The sequence below is a fragment of the Sinohyriopsis cumingii genome, chromosome 15 (assembly GCF_028554795.1).
Source record: "Sinohyriopsis cumingii isolate HCF-2022 chromosome 15, ASM2855479v2, whole genome shotgun sequence".
In the NCBI taxonomy this organism is placed as follows: Eukaryota; Metazoa; Mollusca; class Bivalvia; order Unionida; family Unionidae; genus Sinohyriopsis; species Sinohyriopsis cumingii.
In genome coordinates, this window is record NC_142975.1 from 38,613,832 (window position 1) to 38,638,844 (window position 25,013).

A 25,013-nucleotide genomic window follows, 5' to 3' on the forward strand; every position below is an offset into this window, starting at 1 on the left:
TAAACTCGTAAACACTCCACATAATTCTCCTCAAAAGAAATCTTCAATTTCACATTTGTATGGTTTTTTGTGGTTTCCCTTTTACTTGAGTCATTAGTAAGCGTTTCGAAACCGAATACTAATACTTAATGCCATGCAACACAAGACAAGACCCAGATGCCTAACACAACTAATTAATTCTATGTCAAATTACAAAACACTTATTCCTGTCAAGGTCCTAAACCATCCCTACATGTAGTCCGTGATCTGTCTATATTTAGTTTCATATAGCACTCGTATTTCTCCAATCAGGTCACAATTACACCAATTCATGCCCTAAAAAGCTTTCATCTGCATTAACTAAGTGGTAACCAATTACACACTGAATTGGGAATAATGAATAAATACAACAAAAAAAAGTTGTGAATAAGGAATAAATATTAAAATGTATGTGAAAATATTTGAATCGGGAATAAGTAATTGGTTACTTATTCCTTATTGAATCGGGAATAAGGAATAAGTAACCAATTTGATTTCGCTGTCTAATTCTGTAATCTGCAAAAATCCGTCTAAGGATTATATGGCATAAATGTACACTTCCAATATGTCTTTGTCCAACAGATGTTTTAATCTCATTCCTGAGAAAAGTAGTGATAACTTGGATAATGGTACGTAGTAAATGTCCCTGACACGAATAATGACGTTTGGCAAATAAACCGCTAAAATGATCTTATAGGAATTTTCATTATTTAAGTTATGCTTAGCAAGATGTGATTTGGCATTCTTTGTTTTCTTTATTGCTTTTAAGTTTTCTTTAAACGTGCACAGCGTATAGTTTTTCGTCCGATAAATCACACCTCCTTATATGTGATGATACTGATGGACAAATAGCCCGTCAGTGTCAACACAGATCTGGGGGACTGATTCCTTGGACGGCGTCGTTTTTGCCTCGCTTCTGTCTCATCTGCCCTCGGTTTGACTTCCCGTTGCTATAACAACGGAAACTGTGACCTGTACCACTTAGTTTACCTGTATAACTGAACCGACCCATTTCACCCATTATCTATATACCGTTTCTAAGACCAGATGGAAACATCTATGTAGTATTGTTAATATTGATCGTAACGTGGCACTTTACATATAAAACAAGACCCTATCCGGAAGTAAACTGGCAATGAATTATGAAGAAACCAGTTCAGTGTGTCCGCTATTTTTGACAGTCGGAGGATGCTCCCATCTTCAGTCTGGAAACAGATTCTAATATGCATATTTATATCATTGTTTTTAAATCTTTGAACAATGTGCAAATAATTAAAATTTGAACAAACGCTTTATTGCTGTGTATCAGGGCACTACAATCCATGATGTCGCATTCACCCCCTGCATTTTTTAAAGTTCATTATTTGAACTCACTCTACGTTCATATTCATTTTATTGTTTGTGTTATTCGGTCAACTTTTGTAAAATGTATAATGTGTGCGGAGCGACTTACAAATAACACGACAAATTCCTGTTAGGATTTTTAAAACTGTATGTATTGTATAATCAATGTAATAAAAAGTCCAGTTAACAATGAAGATTTGCATTTGGTTTTTTTTTTCCCAACACAGTGTTGGTAGAGCTCAAGGAAAATTTCAGAGGGTGCTTGGCTCATAAGTTAATGTACCATATAAACGTAAAGCTGTATGACGTTGCTTTTCTTTTAAAAAGATTACAATGTGTAGAAAAGGCTACATACATGAACACAATGGAAGTACATAATTACCACAAAACTAGACTACAATCCTGACAGTTTACCAAAATGTTAAACGGAAAAGTATATTTACATTTTCTTCTTCAAAGAATTCGTATAACAAATTTATTTCACGTTCTTATTTTTACCAAAGTATAATTTACCTTTATTGAAACGATAACTTTATCATATTTGTATTCCCTTTCATTTATTCTGAAACATCAGTCTGTAGTTTATTACCTTAGCAAGGGTCGTCCTTACTGACGTGTTTATGTTAACTTAAAAATAAAATAAAATGTATGCATGATCAATTTATTATAAACAAAGCTATCTATTAGAAACACATATTGTCTCTACCCGGGGCATTAAAGTGATTTCTTTCAACCACCCGAGTAAAACTCTTGTTCTTTCGGTTGCAATAAAGGAAACGATCGAATGGTGCTCCAATTAAAATATTGTGGAATCTTACCCAAAATAAATAAATAAAATGTTATTAAATTTTTTAGGCAAAATGAAACCTACAACAGAAAATTTCCATATTCAGCTTTTTCTCTCCACGTATACATGTATGTGTATGTGTGTGTGTGCGTGTGTACAAAACTGCAGTTTACTAAAATTCTGTACCAATGAACTAGGCTGAGAAAGCCTTGAAGACGAATTTTTAAGAAATTTCAGATTGTATTTGCAGTCTTAGAGGTTCAATGAAGTTAAGCAGTATTTTTTTCACGCTATATATAGATATAAATATAATTATTTGAAGGTACATAATGTGTATATATATATATATATATATATATATATATATATATATATATATATATATATATATATATATATATATAATCAATATCAATATATTGAAATAGTTATATTTAAACAAACCAAATCAATAGCTCTATATTCGATGAAACAATAACAAAACAAGTTATACTAAAACGTGCTGACCTTTTTGATACGTCTTTAAAATTAAACTGAAATGTAATTTACGGCGATAGGATTTGTATTATCCTGAACAATATCTGAAGAAATTTATTAGTTTAAAAAATTGGAAAATTTGCAAAAGCTCCATTAACTTTAACAAGTAGACTTAGAACGCAATTCACCAGGGTGGTTCAAGGAGCTGCGTATTCGTGTTCCATATATAATCTCTTAAATGTACTTGTGTTATGGATATCTAATCTATAGTTTATGCTTAACTTTTGTCCATGACTGTAAGTTGTATTTTAGAGATCATGGTCACTCTCAAAACAGAAATATTACGTAGCATTTAATTTCAAGGAGTGTCTTATTTACAATTAGAATGTGTTTTGTTTTCGTTGGATTGCTTCACATCCGGATATGATATAGATCAACTGAAACTTTGTATGAATTCGAGTTTGATAAACAAATAATTCGTTCATGCTTTAGATCAGTCTGTGGGACTCCATTCGTGATTAGAGTTGGAAGTGTGTTGTTGAAATGAGACATAATTAGAGAGTAATTATTGATTTAAAATATTCATTGGAATTAATAATGTGCTTATTGACTTTTGGATTAATGCATCACTTTGGATTTTTGTGAGCTCATTCAAGGACATTCTGGACTGTATCATTGTGTTATATTAGGACATTCAAGACCATTGGAATTTATTTGGAACATTATGTTGGACTTTGTGATAGAGGCATGTAGGATTATTTGGAATTTAATTCACAATACTGTTTCTCTTGAATTTTCACTTTGTATTATAGATAACTACATTGTTTATTGATATTACTTTGATTGTTGGGTTCACGTTCTTTCTTTCTGATATTTTAAGACCTAAAGTCGTACCACTGACCAGAGGTGAAACGGACAAGGTCATTCAACATTAATGTTATATTACAAATTTGGACAGAAAATAAGAGAAAATATAACATTGTTGTTCATATGATTGAATATTTAATAATGCACCTAGTATTACAACTCAGTCTTAAACTCAGTAACAGAAAAAAAACACTAACAAGTTAAGCAAAATTCAAACAAAAATTAATTTCCAAAGAATACGCAGAGAAAATTTAAAAGAACTAATTGTTTTGTGAATTATATCCGAAATTGTCCTAAAGTTTATATCACCAGTCCAACATTATAGTGTCCCGAATTAATTCCAGTAGTGAATGTGCTGATGTGTCAATAGTATTGGAAGAGCTGATATGCCAACAGTCTTGATGTATCACAATGATATAATCCAGAATGTCCTTGAATGAATTCACAATAACCTCAAAATAGTGATTTAGTCTAAAATGTCAATGACCACATTGTACTTAAAATGAATATTCCTTTTTAATTAAATGATGCATCTAAAATTATATCTAAACACAACTAATAATGATTTTAGAGACTGAACATAAACAATAAATGAAGAATTTTATTTACTCCAGAATCTTATATTAAATCTATTACACAATAAGATAACCAGGATGTGGGTACTTGAACTCAGATATCAGTAAACAAATTACGTATAACCTACAAACAAGACAATAAAGCAGGAAGCATGCTAAAGCCTTCTGAGGTCATAAGGCCGTGTCAACATGTCTTAAAATATGCTCTACAATCATGGACAAATGTTAGCTATGTAATATTTTATTTCAATATGACCCTTAAATCTAAAATCATGGACAAAAGTTAAACACACAATATAAATATACATAACAATAGATTGATATCAAAGAATAACAAATATAAAGACGGTAGGTATTTCTTTTAGTATCAGGAATCTGTTTTAAATACACAAAATGTATTTTGTACCATTATTTATGTTATGAAATAAAAAGAAATCAAATTAAAACTTTCCTATCCCGTGCCTATGTATACAATTATTATCTATAGACATGGGGTATTTGTGTTTTTGAAAAATATCAGTGATGCACAAATGGTCTTGTATAAAGTATGTGCAATTGGAGATCAATCTAATTGCCACGCAATACATCTTAAAGATCAAACCTATTATACTGCATTCACATAAGCAACACTGAATTATCATTGACAGTACTCACCCGTTCCCTTTGAGAAGAAGTGCAACCTAAATCAAAGAAAATCATTTTCATCGGACCAAATATCGGATGTAGTGTAGATTTCACATGTTTTATCATGACAAGAGCTTCTGCAAAATGATTGGATGACGCACCAGACACTATAACTGGAATTTTCTTGAGCGTTCCATTATAACGCTGTATGATATCAAGTCCAAGAAGTTTAAGATACTCTCTAGCTGCACTTGGATATGCCCGAATTCTATTCCTGTTAAGTTTGCTATCGTTAGACAGGGTTTCGGGACAATCCCCTGATATGTTATGAAGAGGTCCTGTAAAGACGAAAACAAAGAAATGGATAGAATGAAATGATGTATAATTTTGCCTACATACATACATACATATCCCTCCCTCCCACCCTCCCTCCATCCCTCCACTTCGAGTTTCGTTGCTATGTTGCCATTAAGAAGTTGGAGGAGGGGGACCACATGCATATATTATAAGTCATTTCATTCCAAAGCTATCGCGCCCACTTTGTTTTTAAGCAATGGTACACTGTTATCTGGACTTTGAGGGGTCTTGTTTCACAGCCACCCTCTTTCATCTGCAGATTTATAACAATATGACTTCTATCTGCAATATCTTCAAAGAAATAAATGTCAGGGGTACCAAGGATTCCCACTGTAACAAAAGATATATATATATATATATATATATATATATATATATATATATATATATATATATATATATATATATATATATATATATATATATATAATACTATAACACAGGTTAGAGACTTTTTAATTCGTACTCTACGGAGATTCGAACCCATGTCTGAGGGTAAACGGCACCCATCGCCTTGCCTGCGCACACGAGCCTGGGTTCGAATCTCGGTAGAGTACAAATTAAAAATGATTCTCTAACCTGTGCGACATTATTGTTTGTATTAAATATTAATTCTGCCTACTATTATGAAGCACTCTTCTGTAGAATCCAGGGATGGCACTTTCCGTTCTGTTTGGTATTTATTTTTAATTCTCTATAATTAATTTTGTATACCTTGTATTTGTTTTAGTAATCCGGAATGACTTTGCAGATGGATGAGAATTAATTACTAGTTCGTCATGCAAGTGTGTCTGCTACACACGAGTGCATGTAACACCGATTAAGTATTATCATACTTTGGCGACGTGTGCTTAGTCGTGAGGGAATATGAGGTCGTGTGTGCAGGCGAGGCAACGGGTGCCGTTTACCCGCGGACCTGGGTTAGAATCTCCCTAGAGTACAAATTAAAAATTCTCTAACCTGTGCGGTATTATTATTTGTATTAAATATTAATTATGCCTACTATTATGAAGCATTTTCTATAGAATCCAGACTTTTGATTCACTTGTATGGAAGCTGATAGATAAAGTTGTAACATTTTGAATTATTTGGCTTATCCGTTAAAATATTATTTTCCTATTTATGTAAAAGTGTTATATTCTGTGTTCAATGCATAGGTAAAGTGTGAAACTGTTTTCCTCTTTCTCAATATATTTTATGATAAGGCCTGCTATAAAAGAATTAGATCGAGTTTAAATAGTATTACGGTTAAAGATACTAAATATGTTTTATCGCAACATGCAGACGATGCTTAAACGGTTCTTGACGAAACAAAATGTTATTGCAACCATCTTTAGAGCTATTAAAGTTTATGCAAAGGTGTGCTAGCATTGCAAATATTATACCAATGCGTATTAGAACTTTTCAGATAAATAATTTTCTACATATTTTTAGTATAAGAAAAATTAGATTACACACTGCAGTCTCAAGAAATGTTTTAAGAAAGATTAAGATGTTTGAAATTAATTACAAAACCAATTTCAGACACAAAACATTACTGATTAATTTATCCAAATACGTTAATTACAATATCTAGAACAATTAGAGTTATATAACGACTTGCGTTTTGAAAGATTCGCCATATGATTTTATGCTCAACAAATCCATCTGAAGACAAAATTAAAAATAATTTATTTTCTTAAATTTATTTACCTAGAATAAATGTATCTCTAAAATAAAGAGAACGGTATTCGTTCAATATTACTTAAATTTGGGGGGGGGGGGAATATTTCATGATAAGAGATTTATTTAGGCCTTAAAAGCATCATTTATGCAAGGGCTTTCTCTTAATGCTAACGAATGGAAAGCATTCGTAATCTTTATATGTCGTAAAATATTTTGTCATTTGAGGGAGTGGGGGATAGTTTTAAAAATTTAATACAATTGCTAGAATGATATTATCCTAACGTCTTGTATTGTGCCTAAAAACAGTACACCCAAATCTTGGCAAATGTTCTTTTCCTGGGCAAGCGTGACTCACTATTAATGATTAACAAAAACCTCTACCATTCCGTACGAAAACAGTTCATTCTTAAATTTATGCACCCAGCAATCGCATATATATTACTTCTGGGATTGTTTGTAATATCAATACTGTATTTAGAAAAGAATTATATACAGCTTCAGTTGCTTTTGAAACCTAAAACATATTACTCATTCAAAATTCATACTACATTAGTATCCAATATTTGCAATAGTTTTTGTAGACAGTTTACCAAAAAGGATTAAGTCTTGTCTTCATAGTATATGGTATCTTGCTAATTTTGTTGCTGGCATTTTTGACACCTAATGATAATTTAGACATACGCATTATCACAAGCTTGATATACGGTAGGGAAAAAGATTGTATTTGCTCACTTCTTATCCTTCATCTTGCCGTACAAGTGTCTAATTTAATCATATGATGGAACAACGTGACTCCCAGAATGCATTTCAACATGTTATTGGTTATGAATATTTTGTTTTAAAACAAAAATATCAGGCTAGAAGGATTTTCATCTCTATCAAAGACAGGTCTAAAAGGTTACAAGCATAGTCAATCGCCCACTCGAATAAATCAGATAGTGTTGTTTGATTGGTTCAATGTCAGGGATGTTGTCACGTCGAAATTATCAATACAATGAGTTTTTAGAGACGAATACATTTATAATATGTTACCGTCTCTATCAGACAGTCACAATAATAAATATCAGGCAGTCACAATAATACATATCAGGCAGCCACAATAACACCTATCAGGCAGACACAATAACACCTATCAGGCAGTCACAATAATACCTATCATGCAGTCACAGTAATACCTATCAGGCAGTCACAATAACACCTATCAGGTAGTCACAATAACATCTATCAGGCAGTCACAATGATGCATATCAGGCAGTCACAATAATACCTATCAGGCAGTCACAATAACACCTATCAGGCAGTCACAATAATACCTATCAAGCAGTCACAATAATACCTATCAGGCAGCCACAGTAATACCTATCAGACAGTCACAGTAATACCTATCAGGTAGTCACAATAACACCTTTCAGGCAGTCACAATACCACCTATCAGGCAGTCACAATAATACATATCCGGCAGCCACAATAATACCTATCAGGCAGTCACAATAATACCTATATGGAATGAAATACACAAAATATATATTTAAATATATTTGTCCAAAATGTGACTATCAGAAAAAAACTCATACTGCACTCAGAATGGCAAATTGTTGTTGTTGTTGTTTTTGTTGGGTTTAACGCCATTTTTCAGCACACGATAGGCCATACATGGCGGCCAGCATTAATGGTGGAGGAAGAACCCGGGAAAACCTCGGAAAGAACCACCGACCCACGAGAAGCTACTGGCAAACTTTCTCACATACCCACATTGGCTGAATCTGAGACTCGAACCTGCGCGGACAGAGGTGAGATGGCCGTGATCCTTAACGGAAAGCGCTTTAGACCACTCGGTCACTCGGGGCCCACAGAATGGCAGAACAAAATCAATTCACTTTGAATACTGCAATGAAGGGCCTTTGCGAATCAGGACAGACGATCAAAGTAGACCAAAATGATATCAATGACTTTAGTGATCGGGTTTTTGCCCAACAAACTGCCTTGGTAGGACGCAAACTGTAAAGTAGCCAAAATTGTCCACGTGATGCACATAGAAACTAAAGAAATAATAATGTGATAAATAACTTTGCTTTACAGAGTTTTGTACAAAAACAACCTGGCACAAACGCAAACTATACAGAAAAAGTGAAAAGTAAGAACTTGAAAAAATTCAGAGAACGATTCGAAGCATTTTCGGAGACTCTCTAAATTTAAAAAATAGCGCGTTGAATAAAAACAAAAGTCACCAGGCAGACAATTACTTTTCAGAATTTAAAACACCGTCATGGGATGGAAAACAAATTCAGTTTAAAAGAAGCATCTAATATTCATCATGAAAATCTGGACGATAAAGTAACCGACGAAGTCCGACATGCTGACGAAGTCCGACATGCTGTCGACGTCCAATATGCTGACGAAGTCCAACATGCTGTCAAAATCCAACATGCTGACGAAGTCGGCCATGCTGACAAAGTCCAACATGCTGTCGAAGTCCAACATGCTGTCGAAGTCCAACATGCTGACGAAGTCCAACATGCTGACGAAATCCAACATGCTGATGAATTCCAATATGCTGATGAAGTCCGACTTGCTATATAAAAGTTTAAAGTCGGGAAAATCAGATGGAATTGATGGCCTTTCGAGTGATTTTTAAAAGCCATTATACATATCACAGTACATTATTTTAGTGCCTATTTTCAATAAATGATTTGATCTCGGTTTCCTCCAGAAGTGTAGGAACACTAGGCCAAAGAAAATGATATTCTGGTTTTAGAAGTGGATATTCCATTGTAGATAATACATTTATATTAAGACTATTAATTTAGGAATTTCCGAGAAAACAAAGAGGCAGGTTTTATATTCTTTCTGCTGATCATGAAAAGGCTTTTAACCATATTAACAAGATCGTACTTATAGAAATATTAGCAGAGAAATGCTTACGACTTTAAATGCCATATATGCAAATGTCGTAGCTTGTGTATAAACGCCAAATGGCGCGACAAAAACATTTAACTTCACCTCTGGGCAAGGTTGTGTTGTACCACCTATTTTATTCTTATTATTTCTAAATTGTTTAAAGACACACATTTCTGACCAGAATGAATGTGTAACCATAGAATTTGCTAAGTTATCTGCACTGTTGATTTTGTTGTCTTTTGCCGATATTGCTATCCAGCGTCCAAAACAATAATCTACATGAACAAAACAATAAAAGAAAAATTGAAATATCTGGGAACTAAAGATAAACCTTGGAAGAAAAACTCAAAATTTAACCTTTTCGAAAATGGAAATATTTGATAGGTCATGAAATTCGGTTAATTGTGACTGCCCGATAGGTGTTATTGTGACTGCCTAATAGGTATTATTGTGACTACCCGATACGTATTATTGTGACTGCCTGATAGGTGCTATTGTGACTGCTTCATATGTGTTATTGTGACTGCCTGATAGGTATTATTGTGACTACCTGATAGGTGTTATTGTGACTACCTGATAGGTGTTATTGTGACTACCTGATAGGTGTTATTGTGACTGCCTGATAGGTATTATTGTGACTACCTGATAGGTATTATTGTGACTATCTGATATGTATTATTATGACTGTCTGATAGGTGGTATTGTGACTGCCTGATAGGTGGGATAAAGTTGACCCAAGTGATATAGTATTTCTTGATGAATAAATATATCCAATTATATTACCTATTCTGAAGATAGGCATACATGTAAATAATGATTGATCTAAAGGTAAGTAATATATGGTTGTAGCAGAGTCATCATGTGTACATACAAAGTGTCGAATACATTTATCATCACCATATCTACCGTGTGAAATCTTCATTCCAGATATCTAACAAAGTGTAAGTAAATTCTCACCATAGTGATTAAGCTACTTTTTATCCTTGTTTGCCCTTCTCCTTAAATCTACATCCTCGTTACATGTTGTAAATTTATCTATGATACCAGTAGTAACATGAATAATAAAAGCAGGTTCTGTTGAGGTACAGGCATTGAAGTACCCACCCCTAATAAATACTTGGTTTGGCTAACTTCATGTGCCAATTCTTTAAAAAAAATATCAAACAAGATTTCCTATGTATGTATTGTCGAATATTCAGGCGACATATATGCTACACAATGTACTGCACCAAAGGCTAGTTCTTTGTGAATGGTTTGTATACAAGATGAGAATTTCAGACAGGCAATATTTTTTTATATTTCCTCTCGAGTTGAAAGACATCGAGGTAATAATGCGTTTTATAGGAATGAGGTTACAATGAGATTTCAATGAGATTAACTATACCTATTATTACCAGTGGTTTTAAAAAAAATAATTTATAAGAATCTATCCATATGGAAAAATTGTACAAGATCAGGGCATTATACGTGCTAATTAAAAAATGCAGTTACTAGACTATAACTGAAATAATAGTTATTACATTACCTTGTCACGTTATTATTCATAACGACATTCGCTGACAAAATATGTTCAGCAGGTGTCTCACTGAATATGATATTTATCCCAAAAATTAATTACAAATAGAAAATGATTTCAATTTGGATGTACGTTTTAACCATCTCTTGGATGTACGTTTTAACCATCTCTCTCTCTCTCTTTCTATATATATATATATATATATATATATATATATATATATATATATATATATATATATATATATATATATATATATATATATATATATATATATATATATATATATATATATTTGTGTGTGTGTGTGTGTGTGTGTATCTTTCACGTAGATTTAAAAAATATTTCAGTCATATCACTTCGATGTCTGCAGTGTGGCAGTTTCTTGTGACGTCTAGCACTAAGGCATCGTGTCGCAGACATGTAACATGATGTCCCAGCCGGTCACATTATATTAACCAGTCCTAACACTAACCTCTTAATGCTGAGCGCCTAGCAAGGCAGCTGTTAGGACCGTTTTTTTAAAAGTCTTTGGCATTGCTAGGCCGGGGTTCAATATATATATATATATATATATATATATATATATATATATATATATATATATATATATATATATATACGCACTGAATATATACGCACTGAAAAAAGACCAAACGTTTGTATAGTCAAATTTGAAATTTTTAAGTAAAATTTCTATGTCCGTGTGTGTGTGTGTGTGTTTGATTTGGATTTTTGACGTAGCTATAACAATTGTCCAGTCATTTCGCTACGATATCTGCGGTGTGCAGTTTATAGTGAAGTCTACCACTCGTTCATCTTGCAGCAGACATGTAGCATGATGTCTTTGGTATGACTTTGCCTGTGTTCGAACCCGCGACCTCCCGCACCCGAGGCGGCCACTCAAACCAAATGGCCATGCCCATGATACAAACAATAAACTCGTCAAGGTTACATAGACTGTACTTTTCTTTCTCAATACTGATTGACCTGCAAGTCATTATATTGTGTTAATTATCAGGAATATAAATGCACGCTCTGATAATGGCATGTGTGATGGTTCTCCGACTGTCATCTGCCTACGTATGGGGACTATATCTTTATTATTTTTATTTTAAACGAAAATCACGAAACTATAAGTAACAGTATAACAACAAAAAGAACCTGTTTCCACTGGTGTGTAGATGCAAAACAATATGGATTCTTTGTTTAAAATAAGAATGACCACATGCGAAAGGTTTCCCGCCCTTATTAATGTGTGCTCTTATCTTGAAAATTACGGGGTTGGTTTGTGAACGAGACAGCAGATTAATAGATATGAACTAAATGAATGTACTTCTTGTATACGATTTTTATTGGGACAAAAACGTCACGAAACATGCTCTATATAGAATTTCAGATCAATGCAAATATTTTGGTTGTTGTCAAAGGAGCCTCTTACAAAGGCGAACTGCAAATATTGTGTTTGTGTCCATTAGCAACTCAAGCTAAAAAAAATATCTACAGTGTCAGACTACGTGCAAGATCTCTATCGATTAGGGCATGTATCGTACTGAAAAAGGCAAAAAACTCGAAATTAATGGGCAGTTTCTCAAAATTTAATTCCGTTTTTTAATCGAATTGGTACATTTTTAAAAGAAAGCAAATCTTTTGAGTTTTTTTCCGTAAAATATCCACGTTTTTTTCAAATTAATTGGACGAAACTAAGATTACAACTCTAACATGAATATTATATATCGAATACGTTGACTTATTATACAATATGTATTATTATTTTTATTATTAGAATAACAATCAATAAAAGTACCAGACATTGATTTGCTTCTATTTTGTTAAAATGTATGGGTTTTAATTTAGTTTTTAAGTACTAAGTACCCTATAGCAAAAGGAAATGCCTCCATAACATTTGTAAATATGTGTCTTATATCAAAACACTTTCATTCAAACGGTAAATTACGAGTTACGTGATTGTATTGCTTACGTATATATATATATATATATATATATATATATATATATATATATATATATATATATATATATATTCTCTCACTGTTGGAGTGTGTGTGAGACTAAATTCACGTAGGTGAAATAGCATAAGAAAATCTTTGTGATTCAAATATTTCATTTATATAGTTTCTCCATCCATGGTTGCTACTATATTTAATTTGATAATTGAACTGTGTTGCTGCAAGGAGGTTTGTTATTCAAATTGGTGTACTGAAATACCTTATCAGATATTTTGTGGAGTGCAACCTGACAAAAACGAGACTCTAGTTAAAGCCCTCTATGTCACAGTGCGACATACCCGAAAGCTAACAGAAATAACTTCTTGTTTCTAGCGCCAAGCGAGGCAGCTGCTAGTACCATTTTTAAAAGCCTTGAGTTCGAACACGCGACCTACCGCACTTAATGCGGATGTTCTAACCACTTAGGCCACCGCAGTGGTGCTTTGATTTAGAAAATATATAAGAACATAATAAACTTTGTTTGGAACTGAGATTTCGCTCCAGATGCTGCAACCATTTGCTATTCCAGAAAGCGCACACTAACCCGCAGTACCATTCAAATCAGATCGTTTTAACGACATTAACCCGCAAAATACAACTCAGATCGTTTTAACGACGTTAATCCGCAGTACCATACAACTCGGATCGTTTTAACGACGTTTCAGCAGTAACTAACTCCACTACTATACAAAACAGAGGATGTAGCGATGTTGCCGCAGTAACTAACGCACACTACTATACAAAACAGAGAATGTAACGATGTTGCCGCAGTAATATTGGCTGCGATGGTTATTTCTGTGCATAACTTCCGATTGTAAATCTTCATGTATACAGTCTATTAAATATTCTCGTAATATTCCACTGCAGTTTATCTAAATGTTTGGTTCATATAGTTAACTCTTATCACGTAGCCATATTATTCATCGTTATCAATTATTTATCAGTACGTTACCATTTGAAAGCATGTGTAGTTAGTTGTTCGATAATGTGGTATTCCAGAGGACTAGACCCATTTATACACGACAAGCAATTATCTAGTACCTAATGCAAAATTAATAAAATACAAATAAACATTGATATTATAATAATTGGATTTCACTTAAAAAAGCTGAAAAACTGGATTAAAAAAATTGAATATCAGTATTAAAATAGATAACAGTGATGAATTAATGGCAGTTAGGGGGACGCTGCCATTTATAGCGTAGAGTGTTCACATGAAGCTGACTGCCATTACACGATCAAGAATTATTATTATATTTACAATAAGGAATTTTAAAAGTTGTATAATTAGTATAGTTCCAACGGTTAGAGCGCCCGCCTCGGATGCGATAGGTCGCGGGTTTGTACCCCTACCGAGTCTTACCAAAGACTTATACAATTGGTTCTTGCAGGTGCCTCGCTAGGCGCTCAGCATTAAGAGGTTAGTGTTGGCACTGGTCGGCCTGGTGTCAGGATATTGTGATTGGGTTGGACATCATGCTACATGTCTGCGGCATGATGCCTCATTGGTAGACATCACTATAAACTGCCACACTGCAAACATCGTTTGTAGCAATATGACTGAAAAATTGTTAAAGCTACATTACAAATCCGAATCAGGCACACAGACACACACACACACACACACACACACACACACAGAAATTAATATTCATATCACTGTGGAATGAGGATAAATTCGAAGTACATGATAAATCATCTCAGTACAATGCTGTCAATATTTCATGTACATCCTATTAATTATAGGTAGCTGGATTCAGCCCCACCCCACTACTCCACCACCGTCTCTCAATGTTTTAACTGTCATGTTTTGTTTTTCTTACAAGCAAGTTTCATGCCTTCTTGTTAAATATGTGTCAGTGACACGCACTAGACACATATCACGATCTGTTTAAGCAACATATTATGTTATCATGTCCTCGATCTAATCTTCTGCATTGTTCTCGTTCAGTATAACATGACCAACAACCAAGCTGAACTAATTGGTTCCTCACCACGACAAAAAAAAAACTATTCCTTTGTCACTGAAACACAACCAGTTCTATTGAAATTTAGTTGGACGGAGTCATGTTTAGAAACTACAGCATTTGTAACGAACCCATGTCATTAAAAAATATGTCAGAGGCAATAGTGTTTCACACACACACACACACACACACACACACACACACCCCCTCTGTTATATACTTTCATCCAAAATATATTTCTAGTTGCCGTTAAAGAACCAGTACTTTTTAGCATGAGGAGACATCATTTTACTTATGTAATTTCTATTTTGTACATTACAAGAACATCTGGCCACCTCTCCTTCTCCAATCCATATAGATTTAGCTATATCCCTCACTCCATCCGTCTTTTCTTCCTAATATCTTCTCCTTACTTTCCCCCAGTTATGGTAATTTATTCAAACCATCTCTCTTCTAAACCGCCTATATCTGCATTAGGTTGATTTTCCTGTCGATCTTTAGGTTATTTTCTTTTCAAATTGCTCTTGATCTTATTTCACATAGAAGTATTTAAAAGAAAATTCGATCATTTATTATAAATTTCAAATCAGATCAAGGCATATGATAAAATGCATTTATTTCTGCAGTACATAGACAAAGATGTTTAACTTTAATTATGTCTTCTTTTATTATAGTAACATATTCCAGGTACTTTAATTAATAATAAATAAATATCCAATAGTTTTTTTTCCTTCGATTTATTTTGGGAAACTATCTTCATTCCCACAAGAGAATGATCAGCCCTATATAACAACTTCTCTTGCTCTTTACTTATTTATATTATTATAAATGAATGCATCAATATCTGGATCCGGACTAAGTCTTCTCTCAAAGATAACTCAAATCATTTTTAAAATGCAATATAGCTTTGTATATCTCTATGCAAACTCCGAGCAGTTCCTATTTGGTCCATTGATATTAATAAGCGTACAATTTTGGTTTCAAATTGGTATGTCCAAGAGAAGCTTGTTGCCTGTTTACGGAAGGAGAACTGAAGAGCTTTACTCAGTAATATTCATACGCCTCTTGAACCGGTAGTGTAAAACCTACAGCATCATCCATATCCCAATATAGTTCGTACGAAAATTCCCATTTTCAACCAAGTCTTTACGAAAATATCTCGAATATATTTATGAATGTTTTTTTAATTTAAATACGTATCTTCTTGACATCAACCTACCCGTTACAGTTCAGTGTACCAAAAATTAGTGAGTCAGACATACACTGTACAAATATATAAATACAGTATAATCCATGCATACTGATAACGTTTAATAATAATGTTGAATATTGTACAGTATCATGAACTGGCGGTGATCTGGTATACAGGCCAAAACTGAGATGTTTTTTTTTTATATAAGAGTAGATCAAAGACGATATAAAAAAACATGTCGCTGAAGCTAAAATACACAACATAGAAATCACAAAAACAGTTAACAAAAAAAGAAGAAGAAAAACTGAAATCAGAGTTATACAACAAATGTACATGGCATGCAGAAGGGCTGATCGCCCCTTATTATGTTTTCAACAATATTAAATGGTGGTATGTGGTTAGCGTCTGTAGTACCTCAGGACACAGGACTTGAGCGACTGCTTTTCTACTTGTACATCAATGACGTCATTATTGGAATTGATTCATGAGTTTGCTACAAGTCATTCCAAATCCAGCAGGATACCGAAATAGTATAAAATTAACATTGATAAAGAATGACAATGGCCACAAAAGTATGCACGCGATTCCAACCATAAAATGCAAAATAATGCATATGACAGGAAAGAAATCTACTATAGGTTAAAATTACTAGGAAACTTAAATGGAAACTTCATAATAAAGAATTATGCATTAAAACAAATCGAACTTTAGCCTCGTAAGACGTAATTTATCATCGCATAAATATGCAAAAGAATTGGTTTACAATAGAATGGTTAGACAACCTTTACAATAAGCTTGTACAATTTGGAACCTCCCACCGCACCCCTCTTTTCATTGTTTATAGGATAACAACGAAATAGTCAAAATCCTAGCAGCCAATTTTATTGCAACCAGTTTATGACCATACCCCATTGGAGTATTTATAGGTTACTGCATTTGTATGTGAAAAATATGAACGAGTTTTTTTATGGATGGAATACTGTACAACCTTGGGAGTGAAGTATATCCATCCGACAAAACGAGTTCATATTTTCCCACACATATGGAGTAACCTTTTTATTATATGCTCTTTTTCAATTCTACCTCAGGCTTAATTATATAAACAAAATACACTACAAGAAACAACGTAAATGACGTATTCCAAACTAAATACACAAGCGCATATTCATCATTACACAACACCAACATTACTGCGCATTAAACTCCGCCCAGATAAATTTGAACTTCGTCGCGCGTTCGACATATCTTTCGAAAAAAAAATGGCGTGTCTAGTCAAAATTGAAATTTGGAGTCATATTGTGAATGAATGTGCATTGCAACAACTTTTCCATCTGATCTGGAATGAATAGATTTTGGGTTTTTTCTTTCCTTCGATTCTAGGAAATTTCGTGATTATGGACTGGATTTGTATGTGACAATTCTACATGAAATACATGGGCTTAAATCAGCTATGGAGAAGCGTGTTGACATCTGCAAATGTGTTTCTGTTTCTGTCATCGAATGTTTGAAATCATAATGTGGGAAAAATATGAAGTCTTTCAATTGTAATTATCAAAAAGACACTGTGGAATTTAATGCTTATTTCATTTTGAGTGCAGTAAGGAGGATGTAATTGCACTTGTCATCGAAATTACATTACAATTTCGAAATGTGTAATCAACCTTGAGAACCCAAGACATGGCTCATATAATTCGGATTTGCAGAACTAAGAAAGTATATTTTGAGGAAATTCAGGATGTAAAACTGCAAGTAAATTTTTACCCATTCTTATAACCAGCTAAAGAAGACAGTATATGACTTGTCAATTGTATGTTATTTGTACGGACATTTTCTGGCGTCTATTGTATACTGTAGCTAGCCTAAATCCGAAACATTGTATCAACGTGGAATGTGCCAAAGCAGCTGTCATGCGGCAGTCCGAGAAACATCTGTTTTAGTTCAGTCAGAAACAAATTTAAACAACCACAACGTAATGCGCATCTTACCCGAGTGTACATGATTTGTTTACAAATTAAAAGTGCTGGCGTCTGCGTCCATTGTTTGTTTACAATAGAAATTAGTTCCTTTATGCACGTGAATGCTATAAGTGTATTGGCGCGCGAGTTCAGTATCGGGTAATACTGAACGATTCTGACAATGTAAAGTTAACGGGGAAAAAATGAGCATATAATAAAACGTCAGTATTAAACGAGGAAGAATAACGTAAGTATTAAACGAGGAAGTATAACCTCAGTATTAAATGAGGAAGTATAACATCAGTATTAAACGAGGAAGTATAACCTCAGTATTAAACCATGGAGTCTGACCTCAATATTGAATAAGTTGTCTTGGAAAACATTAAATCAGCCTTGACTGGCAAGCAGAATATGAATATTTCAAATGTCTCAAAATGAAGCAAACGTAATATCCTGCCTAATTCCTCTACAAAGCTTGATGCTGAGCGGTGCAGCAATGGCATTATAATGTGGTTCCAATCTAATCAAACCACAGAAGATCAAGCTTATACGAACATTCAGTCAAACAGAATAGGCAAGTTTTCTCATTTAAATATACACTACCGTGTATATTCACGAAGAAAATTTATGTTTGGTTGCGACAAAAATATTTTATCTGCATACAAAGGGCATTGCCAACACAACTGCACCTTCGCTGTGAAAGAACTGTTTTCAGCGCGAATTTTATTATTTTATTTGAGGAGAAAAATACATTCTCTTCGCAATACATAGATTTTCGATGGAAATAAAATAAATTTCGTCGCCAATGAAATTACTATCTCTGACAAGAAATTTGTTTTTGTAGTTTTACCATTGAATTTAATTGTTTTGCGTCCAAGGAAATAGTTTTATATTCGCCGAAAAATTGTTCCGTCGCGAATTTTTATTATTGCATAGATTAAAGACAATAATAGTGAATCTTAGCCAGTTTAATATGTTAGTCATCAACGTATTTTACGCAAACAAGTTTGCAATATTTTATAGGCCACGTGCTGAGATTCTCTACATCATTCAAGACCTACGCTAAATAGCCGGTACTTACCAATTCTTGAGTTGTTCCATTCCAAATTATAATCTGCAAAAAAAAAATCTATTAATATAATCCTTTATATGCATCAGTGTAGGATAGGAAAATTTGACCCTCGGATCAGAATTTTGTGTCAGACACAAGTATTTGCAGAGTGTCAGACGGAAAAGCCTGACCCGAGGGCGGAATGTTTGCTATCCAACTCCGGTATATAATGAAGGATCATAATTTTTACATTCCTTGCTGCTAAGCGAATTTCAGAACAAAAAATTACGCCCAGTCTGTACAGTAAAAGCATAAAAGGACGAAATATACTTTGCAAATGTTTTTGTAGTTAGAGAAAGGGTATATTGTTTGATTTACATCGAACAATTCTGGATAAATATATTAATTAGGTTAAACTCAAATAGATTAGATATCTTCTAAGTTAACTCAACATAATAATTGCAGACAATAGTGACGTGTTGAACATAATGACGTACTGCAGGCAAGTCAAAGTGGTAATGCGCCATTGTGACGTAATGGGATGTATAAATAGAGATATTCTGCATCAGTGTTGTACCATGGAAAACACAACCATGCTCATACATAGGAATGTCAGATAATGATATCTCCACAATTTGTAATAAATAAGTGTAAATTAAATAGAAACTGCAGAAATTCAATATAAATTTTCAACGAATTTAGTGAACTCGAGTAATGTGTGTACGTGCGTGCGTGTGCGCGTGTGTGTGTACACACACACACACACACACGCGTATTAGTTTAACGTCTGAATCTTATTTAAGTCCTGACACAATTTACTGTTTCGCAAGACTATTTATCCTGTAAGTAGACCAATGCCATGTTACTGCAAATTATGCAGTAACTGTATAAAACTTACACAAGTGTAAATGCTAAAACTCGGGTAAGGGAATACTTTATTGGAGTATAAGATACCTGATTTTCTATATACGTCATAGTCATACAATCTTTATACCGACAACAGTACCACGCCGGTGGCATAATGGTTAGAGCGTCCGCCTCGAATGGTCGTGGGTTCAGTCCCCGGCCGAGTCATATCAAAGACTTACAAACATGGTACTAACAGCTACCTCGCTTGGTGCTCAGCATGAAGAGGCTACTATTAGGACTGTTTGGCCTGGTGTCATGACTGGGTGGGATATCATGCTACATGTCTGCAGCATGATGCCCAGTGCTAGACATCACTATAAACTGCCACACTGCAGACATCGTAGCAATAAGACTGAAAAATTATTAATGCTACGTTAAAAGATCCAAATCATAAATCATATACCGACAACATGAATGTGTAAACACTACTGGCTCAAGCCGAATGTTTTGTATGCTGCTTACATCTCTCAAACGCACGCTTTCAATTACTGGTACAACGCTCCACCAACTCCATCATCAATGCTCACTCTGCAGACGATGTGTGTTTAATTTTGTCTAACGGTCAAAGTTACACAAAGTTAGAAACAGCCTATGCATTATGTATAGACATTTTAATATTCATTTTAAAAGCAGCTCCTTACAGTTTTTTTTTCTTCAAAATTAGGACGCGTGGGTACAACTTATTTAAACGCAATGTTATCTGATGATTTATACATGAAAGCTCCGTTTACGATGACTAGAAACTTCTATAGACCTTCTAAAATAACTTCATTTTAAGGATCATTCGTCATATCAATATTGCATATTTACAGGTTACTGCATTTGAGTTCAGATTTTCCCATACAAATGCAGTAAACTTTTTATTTATATGCTCATTTTCTTATTCTACCAAAGGTTTAATAAAGTAAACAAAATTACGCTACACTAAACAATGTAACTGAATGTATGCCGTATTCCAAATTAAATACACAAGCGCAGATTCATCATTACACAATAACAACATTATTAATGCGCACATAACTCCACCCAGATAAATCTGAACTTGGTCGCGCACTAGACATAACTTTCGAAAGAGAATGACGTTTTGTAATACTTAAAATTGAAGTTATGAATCTTATTTTGAATGAATGCGCATTGAAACAACTTTTCCATATGATATGGAATGAACAGATTTTGGATTTGTGTCGTTTCTAAGAAATTTCGTGATTATGGACTGGATTTATCTGTGCCATTTCTACAATAAGGACAACGGAATTCAGCGGCGACGGAGCAGCGTGTTGACATCTGCAAGTGTGTTTCGGTCCTGTCAGTGAATGTTTGAAACCATAATAAGGGGAAAATATATGCAGTCTTTCAATTACAATTATCAAAAAGATGCTAAGGAATATATTGTTTATTTCATTCTGAGTGCAGTAAGGAGGATGTAATTGCACTTGGAATATAGTCGAAATTACAGTACAATTTCGAAATGTGTAATCAAGCTTAAGAACCCATGACGTGGCTCATGTAATTCGGATTTGCAGAACTATGAAAGTATATTTTGAGGACATTCTGGACTGTAAGTATATTTTCGGCTATTTTTATTACTATCTAAACAAGACAGTTTATGCCTTGTCACTTGCATGCTATTTGTAGAGACCCAGCAATTGTATGAAATCTGGCGTCTGTCACCCGCCTAAATCAAAAACATTGTTTCAAAAAAGTTAACGCTGAATGTAGCAACGCAGCTGGTATACGGCAGTCCACGAAACACATGCTTTAGTTCATTCAGAACCAAATTAAATCAACCAAAACGTAAAGCGCCTACTACGTGAGTGGACATGATTTGTTTATAAAGTAGTTACAATACAGCCATCGCTGCACATTTCTGATATCACGTTCAGTCGCTTGCTACGTTGAAATTTTCTTTTTTGAGTCTATGAATTGGTCCACATTGTCAACTTTGGCATCTCTACTTTCAAATGGCTCAAACAGTTGATTTACTTCATCCACAGACAAATAAAATAAATCAAAAGTGCTGGCGTCTGCGTCCTATGTTGTTTGTAATAAAAAGCAGTTCCTTTATGAGTGCAATATGAATTGTGAGCGCGGGTTCAATATCGTAAAATACTGAACGATTCTTATAATGTAAAGGTAACGGTGAAATAAATGAGCATATAATAAACATTTATACATTGCGTTTCAATAAGTATGCGGAATCATTTGGCGCTAACCGTACATTTTTATATCCATAGTCTCGCTAAGTGGGCTTAATAAACCTGGATGCTATGTAACTTTCCAAAGGTCAGAATTATCGTATATTATATTTGTTATGGTGTATGATTTAAATAATGCAAAGAAAGAAAGAAAGAAAGAAAGAAAGAGAGAAAGAAAGAAAGAAAGAAAGAAAGAAAGAAAGAACGAATGAATGGGGCAGATATCTCATCTTACCATATACAACAACCGTTAGAAGGACCAAAATTACGGCTACAGAAAACAAGAAGGCTCGGGTCCTTTGCTTCATTGTACAAATGCCTGTATTGACGGGTTATGACTCTATGCCGAATGCCTGTAATAACAGTTTAGGCTGAACTAGTTCAAACGTACTAATTGTTCCGTTGTCAGCCTTTATAATTTCAAAACAACCAATTAGACATGCCGTTGAGGCGGTCGAATCTCATAGAATTGGATGACTCTGTGAAGATCGACTACTATAGAACCGCGTGATTCAAGGAAGATATTAAGATATATTAGGCCGATATATTAAGCCATGAATAGTAGGTTGACTAATTGAACTACATATTCAAGTAACTGCTTAAAACCAATCATGTTACTTTCCTGTTTGGCATTGTTTAATAGCATGGGCAAGTCTAAGTTTCAAGAAATAGGGGGGTCGGGTGTTGTGTGACTGAAATGAGAGAGAGAGAGAGAGAGAGAGAGAGAGAGAGTCTTATCGTATGCAATACTCATTAGAATGGCAAACATTCCGACAATAAAAAGCAGGTTTACTCGGGTTCTTTGATCCATTCTTTAGGCTCATTCATTTACTATTTTTACTCCACTCCTCTGTGCCGAAATAAGTATTAAAAAATTCGCTTATTAGCTTATTGCTTGATTGTAACCTTATCTACTGTAGATTTAAAACACAATATATATCATTCAAATATACTAATTAAATATCTTGATTTATAGATCCGAGATCTAGATTTACCAATCCAAAATATATCATGTGCATTCGAAAACCACGATCTCGGATTAGTAGATCAAAACATCAGATTAGTAAAGCAAGCTCTCCTATTAGAAACAAAACGTAATGTGTGGTCTTTCAGGGTTTCCGAAGGTTATTTATATGAATTAGTCTAAGTATGTATCAACAGGGGACCCGGGTATGCTCGAAGTCAGAACAGGAAATTTGTCAAATAATACAATAGGAAACTATTGTGACTTCTTGAGCACTAGTTAAATGTAAAATAGAATAGACATTAAACACAAAACTTACTGCATGATTCGTTGAATTGCGACTTAAACCGGAACGTGCTATCATTTGATTCTACAAGAGAATGCTAGATACTACTGACACAATTTGCTAGTATCATCATTTCTATATACTTCATCTCTGTCTCTATCTCTCTGTGTGTCTCTATGTCTGTCTCTCTCTGTGTCTCTGACTGTCTGTCTGTCTGTCTCTCTCCTGAAATGAGAGCAGCACTGGGATACATACGTTTCAAAGAGGATCCTCTGGAAAACGAATAAGACTTAAAGAATTTATAAAACCTTTTGTGTTGGGTTTATTCGCATAGCCATTAAAAGGGCAATGCAAATGTACGTAGCAGAACAAACAATACTTGTTGATGAACTTGTATCAGCTGATTAGAAATAATGTTTTAAAGAGACAGTGTGAGTGTGTGATTTCGATTTTGCACGTAGCTTGAAAAACAATTCAGTCATATCGCTACGATGTCTGCAGTGTGGCAGTTTTAGTGATGTCTAGCACTGGGGCATCGTGCCGCAGACATGTAGCATCATGTCCCACCAAGTCACATTATAATGACACCAGTCTGACCAGTAACCTCTTAAATGACAAGCGCCAAGCAGCTGCTAGAACCATTTTTATAAGTTTTTGTTATGAGTCGGCCGGGTTTGAATCCGCGACCTCCCGGATGCGAGGCGGAAGCTCTAACAACACATGCCACCGGAGCGGTCAGTTAAAGAGACAGACAGCCATTTTGTAACAAAGCTGACTTTGATCGCTGAGAAGGTAATTTATCGCTCTATACATCATACACAGACAGGAAAAGAAAATTGATCTTCATATATATCTGCAATTTCGTTGCTTGTAACTCACTTCAAAAAGATCGGAGGTGTCATTGTTGGACGGCCGAAATATTTTGCATATTAAATTGAGCATCGCCACAAATCGAAATAAATAGCACTAGAAGCTTCAAAACAAAACAATGAAATACAGTTGTATAACAAAAGTGAGTTGCTATTGAAAATGTATGTGCTTTGGAAACCTCATATCACAGTGGTAAGTAGACAAATACACACAAGACCAAATAATCCACCATGTGTATGAATGAATGTGTCCAGGTCAGACAGAAAAGTCCTGCGAAAGAGCTGTCCTCATGACTTTATGTTAATACCACACCTTTACCCCACCCATGTTGTTTATACATGTCTACGTGAGTGAGAGAGAGAGAGAGAGAGAGAGAGAGAGAGAGAGGGGGGTATATAGTAAGAAAGTAAATAGAGGTAACTGGAATTGCAATAATCAGTTCATCATGTAGTTAAGCTAATTAGATCATAAATTAGGACATGTTTGC

The 25,013-nt window shown here is 34.3% G+C and overlaps 1 protein-coding gene across 2 annotated transcripts in view; it reads right to left on the reverse strand.

Moving 5' to 3' along the window:
* Window positions 1-22,868, reverse strand: part of LOC149781638 (uncharacterized) — a 43,069-nt gene extending 20,201 nt beyond the window's left edge. For both annotated transcript variants that reach the window (XM_089934770.1, XM_089934769.1), the window contains exons 1-3: window positions 22,642-22,868; window positions 19,333-19,365; window positions 4,723-5,030 (exon numbers count right to left, since the gene is read on the reverse strand). In XM_089934770.1, the coding sequence (XP_089790896.1) occupies window positions 4,723-5,030; window positions 19,333-19,365; window positions 22,642-22,714 (414 nt within the window). In that variant the 5' untranslated portion in view covers window positions 22,715-22,868. The remainder of the gene's footprint in view (window positions 1-4,722; window positions 5,031-19,332; window positions 19,366-22,641) is intronic.
* Between the last annotated feature and the right edge of the window lie 2,145 nt (window positions 22,869-25,013).